A 15,399-nucleotide genomic window follows, 5' to 3' on the forward strand; every position below is an offset into this window, starting at 1 on the left:
TCCCTTCAAATCACTAATGGAGTGTTGTGAAATGAAATACACATAAGCGAGTAGCAAGGTAAATCCCTTTCAATCTCTTGTCCTGGAGTGAGTGAACGCTAGAGGTATATCTGCACTGCTAAATATAAGAGAACCAAGGATCACATACAGACCTAACCTCTGATCATCCTGCCTCAGTTTTAACCACCCAGAATGAGTTCTCTCTAAGGCATTTTTGCAGTGACCAGCATGGTTGTGAGCTGGCTAGCACAATGCAGCCACTGCCATTGAATAGTATGGACCCAATCTAGACGTCCCACTGGGACCATACAGATATTTTTCAATTCTACATCAGTTACCTGCGGTACAAACTTTTGATTCTTGCTTTGAAATCTTCAGCAGCGAAGTAATAAAGGACAGGATCAAGGCAGCTGTTCATGGCAGCAAGGCAGAGGGCAACCACCAGTGCTTTGTGTACTGGCAGGTTGGCCTGGTTGCAGCTGCTATGCATCAGGTGGACAGTTCGCAGGACGTGATATGGCAGGAAGCAGAGGAGGAAGAGGATGAGAGTGATGATGATGGTTGACAGTGCCTTCTTGTGACAGACTGCCTTCTTTCGCTGCGGAGTCTTAGACTTGAGCAACACTTTGATTGCAAAGACGTAGCACACAATAATTATGCAAAATGGCAGAACGAAGCCCACGACAAGGACAAAGCTGTTCATCACGAGAAGCCTGTGTGTGCTGGAGGGATGGAGGTCCAAGCATTTGACTGGGTTGCTGTACCCAGTGACTCCCTTGATTAACAGAGGGCTGGCAGTTACCAGCACAAAGACCCATATAGCTGCGCATATTATCTTGGCATACTTCATGTTGGTTACTTTCCAGCTTTTGAGTGGGTAGACGATGGCTATGAAACGGACCACACTGAGCACGGTGAGAAAATAAATGCTGCAGTACATGTTGACGTACAAGCTGTAAGTCATGATCCTGCAGACAGTATCACCAAATATCCAACGTGATCCCAACAGGAAGTACGTGGCCCGAAAGGGCAAAGTGCTCACAAACATGAGATCTGAAACAGCCAGATTCTGCATGTAAATGTTTACTGAGGTCTTCCTCTGTGAAGGCTGGAAGAAGACATAAATGGAAAGGCCATTTCCAACGACACCCAGGAAGAAGATGAATAGATACATAATGGGATAAATTACTTGCTTGAAGCTGTCAATGGTACAGTTGAAGGAGCTGTTAGTGAAGTTGTAGTCTAGCACCATCTCAGAAGTATTCATAGTCTAGAGCCAGGCTCTCTCTGTCTTTCTGACAAAGCAAAAAAAAAAGCAGAGTGAGTGATGGGTTACAGGCCAGCCATGGAGTTCAGCTATTCAGGACTATTTTGCTGAGGGCAGAAATTGCAAAATGCAGAAGGCAGTGGAAAGTAAAAGTTGATTAATGAGAGATTGCTTGTGATGTCCCAGTAAATTCACATTGCAAGGCATAAAGCCCCCAGTCTAAAATTGGAGACTTTTGGTATTAGAGCTGCTGGTTGTTGTTTCAACCTATGAAAGTGCTGCCTTTTAAAAATGAGTGCTCAGTGTGTGTTTCAATGACAACTCTTTGATCTCCACTGAGCAAAACAAACCAACTTGCTATCAGCCATTTTATAGGAGGGAGACTTTGAGTCCTCAATTACCTACCAGGTAGACATCAAAGCTTGATCAGAAAAGAAATCACTCTCGACTGGTAAATCTGCATTTCAAATTAGGACAAAAAGCCAAAAGGACTGAATTTGCCTTTTGGAACTAGTGAAAATGTTACGGTGTATTGTTGGCAGTTTGTCCCTGAACTTTCCCTGGCAATACCAGAGGTATATTGGTTAACAACAGAATGTATAAATTAAGGACAATGTGACCTTAAACACTGTGTACTGTACTAGTCATATATGGTCCCTTTTTAAGCTACCTCCTCCTTACCCTATATTTCTCCTGTGTCTCTTTTCGTAGGGCCTTTGCTTCATTTACCACTTTCTCAACCCTTTTTTTGTGCTCAACTGCCTGGCATCAGACAGTCACCTACACGCCCTGCAGCCCTAATGAAAATGGCCTGTGAGAAAATGAGCTGCATTCACAGAGTGATATTTTTCCTCCTATAAGGGTATAATTCAATCAAATCAAAATCAGTCACTGCTAAAACACTCTAAAAATACTTTTTTTTTCCTCATTAGAGTCTATTTCCTTGCTGAACTCCTGATTTCTTCTCTCAGCTGACTTTCAGCTATTAGTATTTTGAAAGCAAGGTTTCAGTATTGCTGGTTTAATAGTGGGAACAATTCCCTCTCTGCATCTGCCAGCATATTATAGAGATGGAGCATGAACAATTTTAGTCTAAAAACCAGAACTATGTGGCATTTCTAGATGCATGAAAAAGCAGCTTTTAACTTGCCCCAGTGAAAGTGGTAATGAGTTGATAGCACACAGCTACATTGTATTCTGGACCTCACCTTTATTTGCACAAGCAGAGTCTCCCATGGGGTAGAAGTGGCTCTAGATTTGGGTGTTCTGGGTTCCCGGCTACCTGGTGAAGTATTCCCAGTGTGCTGGAATTAGGAGCTAATTTGAAACTCAAGCTGTGGTGGGAGAGCCTGAGCTATGCTCAGAGCAGCCCATGGTATCTTTTGGGTGGTGTCTCAATGTCTGTCATCATATAAGAACCAGATGTGTCCCACTGCAACAGGGAGCGTGGGAAGTATGACGCCTGTGCTGGGCTCTCAAGGAGAGGACTCAACCCTCACTTGTCACAAGATGGGAAAGTGGTGACTTGGTGGAAGGGAGATACTCACAAAAACATCATACCAGTCCCTGGAGTGTCTGAAATTATGCCTCCAGAAAATGTAATAATATCTATTGAGCTCAGACCACTGAAGATTGGAAGTGGACTTACTGCATATTTGGGCTCAGCAAAGCCCCAGACTCAGTAAACATATGCCCCTAAAGGAAATCTCCTCATTTGAGATCCGATTCCCTCATGGAGTGGAGAGACAAGGAACACTTTCTAAGAACAAACCTTCAACAATCAGAGGAGTTTTGAACAGTTTTGTTCCCGTTTTGCAGCAGCCTGAAGTACTTCCAAGGGAAGAGCCTTTCTGACTGTGTTGTCCTATAGCCCAAGACCTACTGCCTTTAGAAACCCCAAAAGACAAGAAAATACCACTGAAAGGATCAGCCAGCTGTTGAAGCAATCCTGTTGTGTGGAAGCACTATTAGTTAGAGGTATCAAATGAGGGTGAAGAACTTGGAGTGTGGACAAAGTCAAAGCCCTGCTGAGCACTACAAGTGATGGCTTGTGTCCCTGCCCTATCTGCTGAAGGGCAGGATTTGAGCAACAAAAATTCAGTTGATTAAAAGCCCTTGGATCCCCACACTCTCAGAAGAGCACTACAAGCACACAGACTGAGGGCACTTTGCTCAGGCTCTTCCTATGAGGTTATCTAGCTAACAACTGTCATTAAAGCAATTTTGTGCTCCTCATTTCTTCTTCTAGCTAAAGATCTTTAGGAAACTAGAGGTGTATGTGTAATTGAGAAAAATCCTTAGACCCAGCAAGAAAGCTAGTGCTCACACTCCTTTTTAAATTATCCAAACAAAACTGTTAAGCTCTTATGGGTGTCAGGGAAAGAGGCTGGAGACCAGTCAATTGAAAACTGTTACCAACCACGATGCTTGTCCTCAGTCAAGGGCCAGGAGCGACTCGTGAGATTACCACATGTAGGTGATCCTATTTTGTTTTAACACAGAGATAAATGTAGAAAGGAAGGTGCAGTGAAAGATTTCTTTCATGTATGACTGTGTCAAGCAACCACAGAGGAGAAGGGGGTAATTTTTTCCCACTTCTTGAAACCAAGAACTGTTTACTAGCCAGCTAAGGCTAGGAGGTGGCTCCTAGATAAACAGAAGGAATGGCATATCTAAGGACAGGCAAAAAACTTTGTTCTCAGCAAGAGCGTCCAGACAATCTCCTGGGTCAAGAATGAACACAGTAGGTTTCGGCTGAGATACTAGACCTATGGGGTCCCTTAAAACAAGACAGATCAATAGTAAGGTCTGTAAGTCCTCTGAGGAAAAGAGAGAGCAAGGGACAATTTGAAATGGGAATCTCTCTTCGGTGGTACTGTAAGACCTCTCTGATAGAAACTCTCTGTCAGATTTTTTTCTATATATGAGTTTCCCAGATAGAAGCTATCAAGTGGAAGCAGATGATTCATGTGCCAAGGCTCTGACAATCATCTTGGCAGGAGAGAGAGTATGTGAGCCAAGCAAAACAAAGGGAGGCTTTCCTGAAATAACTGCTGTGTAAATAGATTAGATGTAGAATCTGAGTGAGATTTTGTCTTTTCTTCACCTCTGTGAAGTCTTTTAGAAATATTTAGAGCTTGATTGGTATGGATTTAATAAATAAATATTTATCTTTCATAATAAATTGCATAGAAATTATTTATGATCTATTATAAATGGAGGATATTTATTATGAAGATATATTTTGCCTTTTATCTTAGCCTGGCTTGAGTGTGATTTAAGGTAAGAGGATAACAGAAAGACATTCCTTGTCTAAGGTTCATCTAACACCCTTAACAAACAGATGGGTGTGCAATCCAGGTGGGGAACTAGTAGAGCAAGAGGACATTTGTTTATTTGGAGGAGAGACTGAACTAACAAAATTACCCCTAAACCATCATGTTTTAGGCTTAAGATGCAGATAGAAGTCTAGCAGCAAGACAGGGTCAACCCTGTAAACTTCCCAGCATATGATGTGTGCAGCCACCTCCCTGGGCTGGTTTTGTGTGTGCATGTGCAGGACGAAGAGCTGGGAATGTGGAAAGAGGAGAGTGGCTGTCTTGAGGCAAGAGTGGCTCAGCAGGAGCAGGGCAGGAGCCTGGAGAACACTCACGAGGTGTCTGTGCAGATTGGTTAGGGGTGCAGGAGAGGTGATGGCTGTGGGGATTGCAGGTGCCAGCGATGAAGGTGGGATCTTCGAGGCTCAGTAACGAGGCAAGAGAGAAGCTCAGGTTACACACAGTGTTTCAATGTGTGGATGAGGCAGTAGAGAGAAGAAATTCAGGTATGTAAGGAATGGAGGGCTCTTTTGGAATAAAGCAATACAGAAAGGAGACACTGCACCATACCCAGAATGGAGCCAGGCTGCTGGTGCTGCAGAACAAAAGGATTGCAGAGGAATATTTGATTAGAAGCAACAGGGAAGCTGGTGGGCATGGGGAGAGCAAGTGGGCTAGACTGATGAGACCTGAGAGGGAAGTGAACACACATCCAATGTACTTCTGAGAAGGTCAGGACGGAAATAAAACCCAACAGTAATAACTAAGGAAGGCAAATCCAACTGCCCACAGAACCAGTTGGCTGGTGCATGCTATCTTGAGTGACTGATCAAAAGGAAATCTTACGTGTAATTCTACATCAGTGCTCGAAGTACAAAATGATCTGGGGGAGCTGGAAATCTTGGTGTGAGACAACAACCCTGGTGCAAGGGGCACCTCAGAAAACTGCTCGAGAGAGGATAATCAAGAGGAGCCCGTGTTGCCATGCTACCAGCTTTATGGTAATGGTAGCGTAGGATGCACAGGTGGAGGAGTGGCACTGTGTATGAGGAACTATATAGCTTGCAGCAGCATAAAAATATTATGGCTAAAAAGAAGCACCACAGAGTTCTTGTAGACAGACATTCCATACTGTAATAATAAAAATGTAGTACTAGAAATGCACTACCAAGCTCCTCATCATGATGATGACAGTCATCAAAAATGTTGTGTGAGAGTAGGAAGTTGAAAGCAGGTAGCAATACCAGGAGATTTTGGGTGCCTTTATCAAGATGCAGTGCTGCAGCAGAATGTGATATACTGTCATATGCAACAAATGCCTGACTCCTAGAATAATCAGTCATGGAAACAAGTTCCCAAGACAAGATGCAGTTCTATATTTGATCTTCAGTACTTCAGAGGTACTAGTGCAAGTAGGTTTTGGTGGAGGGAGCCCTGTACCAGCCATCACAGTAGAACTAAGTCCAGAAGTGTTGTGGGACAGAGAAGCAGTCTCAAAAGGAATAAGTCTACATAATTTTGGAGGCTGTTTGGAAAAACAAACAGAAAAATCCACAAAATCTGTATTAGAAAACTACATTCCAAAAGCAGTAGACATTTTAATAAATATTGAGCCCAATGTCTATCAGAATAGTTAGAAAGACTATTACAAGGAAATTTATAAAGGAGAAGACTTGTCCAAATGGGGAGAACAGGAAAACCTGTATTATGTCAGATTAAATACGGAGAGGAAACTAAAAGCATTAACAACAACAGCAACAAAAAAAGAGTCAAAAGCATCTGGTAAAGGATGCAAAAAAACAAGTAAGTTTTGTAAATCTACTGAAAGGTGGAAGATTGCTAAAGAATTGGCAAGGTTGTTTGGTAGCAAAAGATCTCTTAGAGACAACAAAGCCATAGCAGAGAAACTCAGTGAATTTACATTTCCCTGCCAAAGATGTTGAGGTATTCTCATGCCTGATGTAGCAAATGGGTCAGAGGAGCCAGCTCTACTCGAGGAATGTGTGTGGGAAATGTCAAGCTGACCAGATAAGTGGGAGGCCAATAAGTAATCAGGACCAGATGGCATTCATAACCAGCATCCCAAAAGATCTCAAATTTGAGACTGTTGGCCAAGGCATGTAACCCACCATTACAGTCAGGCACTGTGCCAGAGGACTGGCTTGTCTACAAGAAGAGCTTGAGATGGCAGCTCAAGGGCCACAAGTCTATTGTCTCAGTGCTGGGAGCTACCGAGCACTGAGACAGATTTTCACCTCTTGTTCAATGAGGTCGTTCTGTAATAAAGAATGAAGGCTCTGAGCTTGTTAAATCACCAGTCTGGTGAGAAAGAGCCAATGTCTCTTCTAAAAAGAGTGATCTTGTCTTGAGGCTGTGAGGACAATGGATGAAGCGATTGGAGAAGATGATTTCCGGCTGGCAGGGCTACCATATTTTAATGCAAATTGTTGCATGCTAGGAAAAATAATCTAAACCATGTCTACATGATATAAACTTAAAATGGCTGTGACATTTAAGAAAGGGATCACTGATCATCTACTCAAGTCATTTTTGCATTGACTGCCATAGTAGAAGCAGCCAAAAATGTCTTTAAAATGAGGGGCACCATCAAGAAGACTATAGGGAAAAAAGTAGAGTATTACTTTGTATAAAATCTCTATGCATCGCTATAGTGAGTAGTTCTGGTCTCTAAACTCAAAAAAGAGATGATGGAGTTAGAGGAGGTTCAGAGAGTAGCAAGTGAAATAATCCAGGAGACAGAGCAAGATCTAAAAAAGCCTGACTCTTCAGTACAGACAGGAGGAGGCTGAAGATGGATGTGATGAAGGTTTATAGAGTCACAAAAGTGTTGGATGATGGTGAGTGTGCACCATCACTCATAGGGTCCTGTGGTACTGGGACTTGGGTTGCTCAGCAGAGTGGTTGAGTCTGCTTCCAAACAAATACAAGAGGGTGCTCCCCTGCACAGTGAGGAGCGAAGAGTGCTGGGAGCTTGCTGCCACAGCAGGCAGTGCAGGCAGGTGGCTCAGTAGGCCCCAATCAAGAGCCAACAAATGCGAGACAATACACGGGAAACAAAAGACGTGGCAGGATGTACTCTCCAGTGCCCATGAACAGTCAGGAAACTGAGGAAATGCAAGGGGAAAGCACTCTGGAAGGTGATACAGCAGGTGATCAGATCCTCATGTTGTTTCTAACTAACCTCTCTCATTACCACCATCAGAAATGGAATATTGGACTAGATGGACATTGGTCTGAGCTGCTGGCACATTTCTTACAGCCACAACTTGCTCCTAGTTCCTGGCAGTGTAACAGCCACAGTTCGCTTTACTGTGTTATCCCTAATTCCTGCTGGTGTAATGAGACAAACACCTGTGGTGATATTAATACAGAGATTCATAGGATCACAGAATGATTTACGGTTGGAAAAAATCTTTAAGATCGCTGAATCCAACCACTAACCTCACACTGCCAAGTATATCGCTCAACTAAACCGTATCCTTCAGCATCTCATCTATGAGTCTTTAAAATATCTCCAGGGATGGTGACTCCACCATCTCCCTGGGCAGCCCACAATGAGATCAATTTCTGTGCTGTGCCTGGACAGAAGGAAGAGGTGTGGTGGAGAGATGCTGCTGCTAAAGGTTTAAATACAAAACCTCTGCTTTCTCTAAAGTTGTAAACACAAAACTTTCTGTTTCCAGTCTGCTGAACTTAGATTTTGAAACACTGTGTTTGCTATAACATGAGGAACTACCTAAGAACCTATTTGTGATAGTGATCTGCTTGTGTAAAGTTAAGTAGGGAAATCCAGCTGTTCATTCAAAATTTTCTTTTTGCTATGTTAAGCAACAAATGTATATAAATCCTTTTGTATGCCAAGAAAAACAGATGTATCTGTCACCATAACTATTTGTCTGAAGAGAACTCCAGATATTACAGTCTCACGTTCATTACACGAGGCAGTTAGTTATCACTGATATGTAGGAGACCCCCTGCATTTGCAATTGTACTTCTGAGAAAAACAGAAGTTACCAGGTTTTTTAAGTTCCCTTTGGCTTTTTTCCAGCATTTACTCTGCATTTCAGGAGCAGCGTTACCAGGAGTAAATGTAACAGTATGTAATATTTTAAATTAACACAAAAATAATCAAAACAGCATTTTATTAACCTTTCTACATGCACAGGATATTTTTTAAAAATCAAGGTTCTCACATTTAACACCTTTTACTGTAAAAGTTTGCCATAAACTGAATATGTAGTTTTCATCTCATTAAAAAAACACAAGACTCACTTAATCAGATCCAGAACTTGATTGTTAGCTTCCATCTGGCAAATGTTCCTAGTTACATAAATTCACCCTCTTTTCTGTCAAAAAAATTTCTCAAGACCAGCTTTGTCACAGAGAAGTCAAGTCAAAGACCAAAGCTTCTGACAAATAAAAAGCTTACTGTGAGTAATAAGAAATACAAGTAGATTGTATTTTAATCATTGCAACCATTTTAATCTACATCAGAAAAAGCAGACAGATCTTGTCCTACCTCAGCTCGTGTGCCTTCTGGTGTGTTCAGTATTTCCTTCTTCTGCTTCTGTTCCCCACAACTCTCAGTTTTGCTAGTGGAAAGGAAACACACAAAAACTTGAAGCAGAACCCAAGTGCTATTTATGTAGAAGCCTCAGAAAAGCAATAAGCAGTAGGAAAGGGATAGAAATCTTGATTAAAAGATCTCACATCTTCTTAAAAGAGAAATACTCTTAGCTCATGGAGTGGTGTAGGCAATCACATGACAATCGTTCTTAATTTTCATCCAATGAAAGAGGCCCCACAGCTATGTGACATGATGGGAAGCTTTCTGGATTTCTATATTTGGGCCCACGGTTATAGATACATGCTTTCAATAATTAGGGTTGCTCAAAATATCAGAGGAGATCCCCATATAAGCTTCACATAGATTGCTAGAGATGTAGTTCTCAGAATTATGAAGAGGATACGTGCCAGGGTTATTTTGCAGGCCTTTCATGTAGAAACCACAGGAAGAACGAAACTGTAAACAGGATGCCAGGAATTGGTGCGTAATCTCATTCAGCTCATAGTTTGTTTGGGGCTGAGTTTACAGAGCTTAGGGACTAATTTTGCTGGAATTTTGATAGGAACAGAATACATAGCTCTGTTAGGCCGTGAGCTACAGAGAATGCCTGAATCTTCCTTAACGTTTTCCCACTTCTCAGCAGAGCAACGTTGGCTGCAGAGATGGGTGGTCCAAACCCACTACAGCTGTGAAAAAGGTATCTATACATACTCTAGGTACAACAGCTTGGCTATTCCTCTGCTGTCCTGTCAGCACACGGAGGACTAGACACATTGAAGTCCTTTCTAGCTGCTGTATTCTCTTTCGTATAGGTGGTAAGTCAGGAGTCCACAGCTCAGCAGATGAGGAGTCTCCCAAAGAAACCTCCTTGCCACCCACATGTATAGTTGTCTATACTCCAAAGTGCTTCAGATAATAATTGCAATCTCTCCTCCATTGTCTCCTTGTGCTTGATTCTCATTTATTGCTCTTCACTCTGGTTGTAGATGTGGACTTGAGGAGAGTCAAAATAGTCTTCTGGGTGTGCTCCCCATGCAGGGTCATGGTGGAAATGTGCAGTGGCTGCAAAGACTCCTGTCAACAGACCTCACAAGTCTCTATGCCCATGGAGGACGTACATACAGCTTAAGAGTGGGTCTGTAAGTGGGTTTTTTTTTTATCATGGGGCTAAAACAGGACATAGAAAACCAGCTTAGCTAGAACCTAGCCTAACATCTTTCGTCTCTGGAGTGAGCACAAAATTGATTAGTGCTGGGTTTGAACATTTGCTTACATTTGGATTGTGAGAGCAAAGTAAGCTTAAAAAGCCCCAAACCTAGAATGAATTTTCAAGGTCATAGAATCACAGGTGCAGCATGCCTGTAAATTAGGACCCTCCTGAGACCACTGGTGCCTGACTTAGGCTTTGCCAGCTCCTACTGCAGCCATGGCCATGGATAAGTGTTCTCTTGCATCTGTGGTTGCACTGGCTTCTTTGATTACCAACTGATTCCCAATTTGCCATGGTCTGCCTGCAGAGTGGCTCATGTGCACTTCCTCATCCCATTCAGTCACTGAGGCAGGTACCATAGACACTTGAAACAGGAGGCCTCTGCTCATCCAACCCATATGGACTGAAGCAGGGTAGAAATACTCCCACAAGCAGCTTGGCGGGCAGATTTTAGGGCCAGATCTCTTTGGCAAGGAGCTGTGACATGCATCAGGGAGCAGCATGAGGTGCTATTGCTTCAGCCAGCAAGGCCATGGCCAGGGGACAGCTATAGCTTTGGTGTTCACTCTGTAGATGCCCCAGTAACTCAGACTGCATCTTATCTGCAACTGGCAGAGACTAATTTAGGCATTGCAGTAGCAGTCTGATGACATCTCCATCACGTGGCACACAGTGATAATCACTCTGGGACTGGTAGGCAGGCTGTGCTCAGATACACAAGGTCAGAGACCAAAACATGCAGAAAAGTTAGACGTTGATCACATTTTATTTTCCTGAATGTGTTTTGAGAACATCTCTTTGACCATGTGATATGGTTATCTTCATTGCCTGAATAATTTCTCACATTCACCTTCTTAAATGCCCTGCTTCCTGGAGAGTACTCTTTCCTCCCTTTAATAAAGTAATTCTGTATTTTGCTTTTAGCTTGGCTTTGAATAAGTGAGGTTGGCTGCCAACTCACCCTGCACCTGATGAGCTAGATCTGGAGTGATTGCTTGGGATTTTTTAGAAACAGTCACTGAATGACTCAGCTTCCGAGGGGAGTTTATTACATTTCTCACTAATAAAAACTTCAGTAATTCTGGAGAAGACATCTCAGAATATCATGAAGTATCAGACTTTCATCACAAGATGCTACGTGTATATCGCATATTCAACAGTCAGGAGCCTAGATTATTTCTGAATTTTGAGTCCCATAAATTACATAGACAACTGAGGATGCAGCAGAGTGCAAACTACCCCTTTGGGCTGCAGCTACTCTCCATCCTGCCTGTTTCTGTTCCCTTTTGCATTTCTGCTCTATGACAGCCCGTTTTCAAGACAGGAAAGCAGGAGGAGGTGACTCATCCTTTTTTTTTTTGCCCCTTCTCACAACCCACTGCCCCTTCAACACTGTGCAGGAGCACTGCACTGCTCACAAAGGAGGGCTCCAGCCCACAGCAGCAAGCAAAGTCACCATTGCAGGCTCTGAATGTATGAAGAAGACAAACTTTAGACCTGAAATAACCACTCCAGGCCAGGTAGAAGCAAAAATTTACACTCTCCTTTTCCTGTTCAGAATTTCCCATAGGCTAGTTCAAGAGTCCTCATGGGCCGTGCACTGCCTGGTGGGAATGCCAGTCCAGGAGACTGTTCCCCACTTTCCCTGTATAGGGCAACTTGGACCTCCCAAGCACACACCATGCTATTACATGCTCCATAAGGCCAGGCATCCACCCACAGCACGACTGTGTCACCCTAACATCAGGTGAGCTGCTGTCTGAGGTCAGTTTATTGTCTGATTTGTGCCTCTGTCATTGCAGTCTCGCTTGTTTACTTCACACCTTGGCAGAGGGGGCGGAGAGCTGACTGAAATCCATCTGGGTCTTGGTGCATCTGCACATCCCAACATACTCATGCAAACTCACCAGTTCATGGGGGATGGATGCATTTGCACACTAGCTCAGTTAGCTTGTAAGCTACATGGCCACGAGGACTGTGCACAGGAGACATGGAATACCCAGCACCAGGGGAGCTGGGGTGAGACGTCATTTGTCCCAGGCAAGACAGATGAAGGAGTCTGCATATTTTCACATCCCTCAGTCAATGTTTTCCTGTCTGCAGGAATGAACTTTTAGTGGCAGATTTTCACTTTTTTCACGCCAAAAGATTTTGGTAAAAATGGATCTGTCAAACAAGCAGAAGGGATAACCTCCATTGAAGATTTTAGCACTGCATGTCTTCAATGTGACGGCTTAGCCTACTAACACATATCTGTTTCCAGAGACTAAAATTACAGAGCCTACATTCATTTTCTGTGCAATCCAGAAAAAAAAAAACCCAGCATCCAATGTTAGCAGCTCATTTGCTGTCAACCATAAGGCTGGATAGATGGGAAGATGAAAGTGACTACTGCATGAAGAAGGAAGTAGGAGTAATTTTAAAAAGGAATTACACACAAAAGAAAAGCACAGAAGCTTTTTCAAGCTGTTTCTTTTGCAACATTAGTAATGACATCTTTTTTAATTGCCTGTAGTCTTTTCTTAATTGTTTACTGTTACTCATTAATACATTGATGAGGGCAGAGAAATATTAATATATAGATGTAATGGAAAAAGACATCTAATGCTGCCTTTATGTAAACTAAACTGTTCTTTTTCAAGCATGAAGTACTAAAACTAGAAATGTTTTTTGCCAATCCCTCCAAAAGTGGCTTTGGGAAGAATTGATTGTCTCCAAAAGCTATGGAGCTGAGGGCAGCTGGGAGCATTAATGCTCTTCCTGGAGAATGATCTATCCAATCTTCAACTCTGAAAAGACTGAACTGGAGCAGGACAAAACACCAAACACTTTCTCAAACACTTTCTCAAGCCTTCATCTGGAGTCCACTGAAGTAACTGAAAAGGATAGTGTCTTTTTGGATTAAAATCTAAATAAGGCAGTCTCAAACAATGTGACTGGGAAAAATAAAGTTTTCTCTTCAACTAACTAAAAGCACTTCAGACTTAACACGTGCAAGATTATCAGCACGCCAGGTATATTCTATCTTCCCTGTGTAGCATACCTTTCAAAATCTCCCCCTCTATTTCTGCAGCCATTTGCCTACACAGCAGTAACTATCATGATGCTGAAGCGACCTTCTGTTTGAATTACGTGTTTTGAGGAATTGCACAGTCTGCAGTTGTAACCTCTGTTTCTGGTTGGCACGTTAGATGTTACAGCATTATTGGGATCATAAAAACACAGAGTCTGAAGGATTTGGCAGTGGATCTGGTCATCTCTATCTTAAGACTTGACCTCCTAAAGACTTGTCATTTGCGTCTGTTGGCACATGTATGCAATTCCACAGTTCCCTATGCACTGTGTTCATACAAATATAGACTCTTGACGTAAAACAAGTTTCCATTCTCCTCTTTTTGCTGACTCTTTTACAATATCCCTGACCCAACAGCTGGCTGAAAACCAACGGCAACATTCCAAAATCAGAATGACAAGATTCAGGTGGTCTCCGTTTTACATTCGGTGGCTAAACACTACCGCAAGATAATGGTCTTTCCATACCAGTCTGGAAAGATTTGAGCAGCCTGACATGGGTTGGATACAGTACTGGGGGACTGTCAGTCAAGCTTGCATGGGGTTTTACAGCAAAACAGGGGGCTAGCTTTCTCCATCTTGATCACTCTCATGTTTTGCTTTCAGAGTCCTCAGTGCAATGAAGACTAGCTGGGTAGAGGCTCACTGCTCTTTTGCTGCAGGAAGAATAAAAAAGGGAAACACATGATTTGATTCAGTCTTGTATGGCAGAGATGTTTCTTTCTCTTTGTTGTTTTTGCTACAAGACCAAAGCTCTTGAAATCCAGAGGATGCCACCAGAGAAGAATTAGCACAATGATTTTAGTTTTATGTAACATTCCCAATACCCAGTGACTGAGCATTTTAGAAGAGAATAAACAAAATGAAGCTGTTTGTTCAGCATGTTCTAACACCCATCCATCTGCCTCCCTTTGTACTCACAGTCCCTCAGCCACAACTTTTCTTATCCACTACTGTCAAAAATATGACTCATTTTTCACATAATAGACTGAAGGAAAAGTTGAGAAGTTTTTATAAATAAAAAAGCTTTCTCTTGCCTAGGATTTCCTGGATCAACTCCTATTTTACTTCTCATTAAAAAGAATGACACAATGAAAATGTACTTTTTCTAGCCTTAGTTATCTGCATCAGGACTCACTGTCTATGCCACAATTAGCTCTGCTTGACTCTTCACAGAACCAGGCAAATGAAGCTTTGGTATAGCTAATTTTAGGACAAGGAATTTGTCAAATTCCATGGCCACAAGGGGACTAAGTGTTAGCACAGTTCATACAATTAGTGAATTTGGTGAATAGAAAGAAGTCTCCTCTACTCTAGCCAAGCATCTTCTAAGCTCAGCTTGACACCCTTTCATAGCCACAAAGCAGAAGCCACTCCATCCAAAGTGGGGACACTAGCCAAAATGACTGCCCACGTGGCTCTATTGGGTTTTCAATCTGTGTTGCATCACCCTAAAAAGACGTATCCCCAGGTAGATGAAGTGGTTCCCATGGGAAAGATCTGTTCAGTCTGCTCTACTGGTGACATCCTCAGTGACCACCCCTTTTCCATGGCACCATGCTGTACTCTGCTTGCCACAAGGCTGATGCTGGGTTCCTGGGTTAATGCTGTGTTTGCCTAGTACATTTCTCTCCACTGTTGCTTTCCATATGTTAGACTGGTTTTAACAACATCTCGCCTGGCTGACAGACAACAGGCAAAACACACAGCAGGCTGTCAGCAGATTTCCAAGTAAGACGAAATCTCACAGCTTTTTTTTCACATAAATCTTATGCTTTCCCACAATGAGATCTTCACATGCATCAGAAAAGCATTGCTACTGAAGAAATCTGTCTTGTGTTAGACTGATTTCCCTATGCTGAGAACATCACTTGCCAAGCAGAGAAGGGGAGAGATCCAGCACACCCAGAGGTCCTCCCCTAAGTCTGCTGGGATGTCTGACCCA

General features: G+C 42.7%; 1 protein-coding gene across 2 annotated transcripts; it reads right to left on the bottom strand.

The window, feature by feature from the left end:
• Positions 1–265: 265 nt before the first annotated feature.
• On the bottom strand, positions 266–9,346 carry CYSLTR2 (cysteinyl leukotriene receptor 2). 2 transcript variants are annotated; one of them, XM_061994624.1, is made up of 3 exons: positions 9,316–9,346; positions 9,125–9,197; positions 266–1,295 (listed from the first exon to the last, which is right to left on the bottom strand). In XM_061994624.1, exon 3 carries the CDS (start codon positions 1,265–1,267, stop codon positions 335–337), a length of 933 nt encoding a protein of 310 aa, XP_061850608.1. In that variant the 5' UTR covers positions 1,268–1,295; positions 9,125–9,197; positions 9,316–9,346; the 3' UTR covers positions 266–334. The 2 variants fall into 2 exon arrangements, with proteins under 2 accessions (XP_061850608.1, XP_010202403.1); XM_010204101.2 differs by lacking the exons at positions 9,125–9,197; positions 9,316–9,346 and adding an exon at positions 8,878–8,927.
• Between the last annotated feature and the right edge of the window lie 6,053 nt (positions 9,347–15,399).

The sequence above is a fragment of the Colius striatus genome, chromosome 1, assembly GCF_028858725.1.
Source record: "Colius striatus isolate bColStr4 chromosome 1, bColStr4.1.hap1, whole genome shotgun sequence".
Lineage (NCBI taxonomy): Eukaryota > Metazoa > Chordata > Aves > Coliiformes > Coliidae > Colius > Colius striatus.

What these genes read in the sequence shown, in the direction of transcription:
- CYSLTR2 (XM_061994624.1), bottom strand. Translation starts at nt 1,267, where the DNA reads ATGAATACTTCTGAGATGGTGCTAGACTACAACTTCACTAACAGCTCC.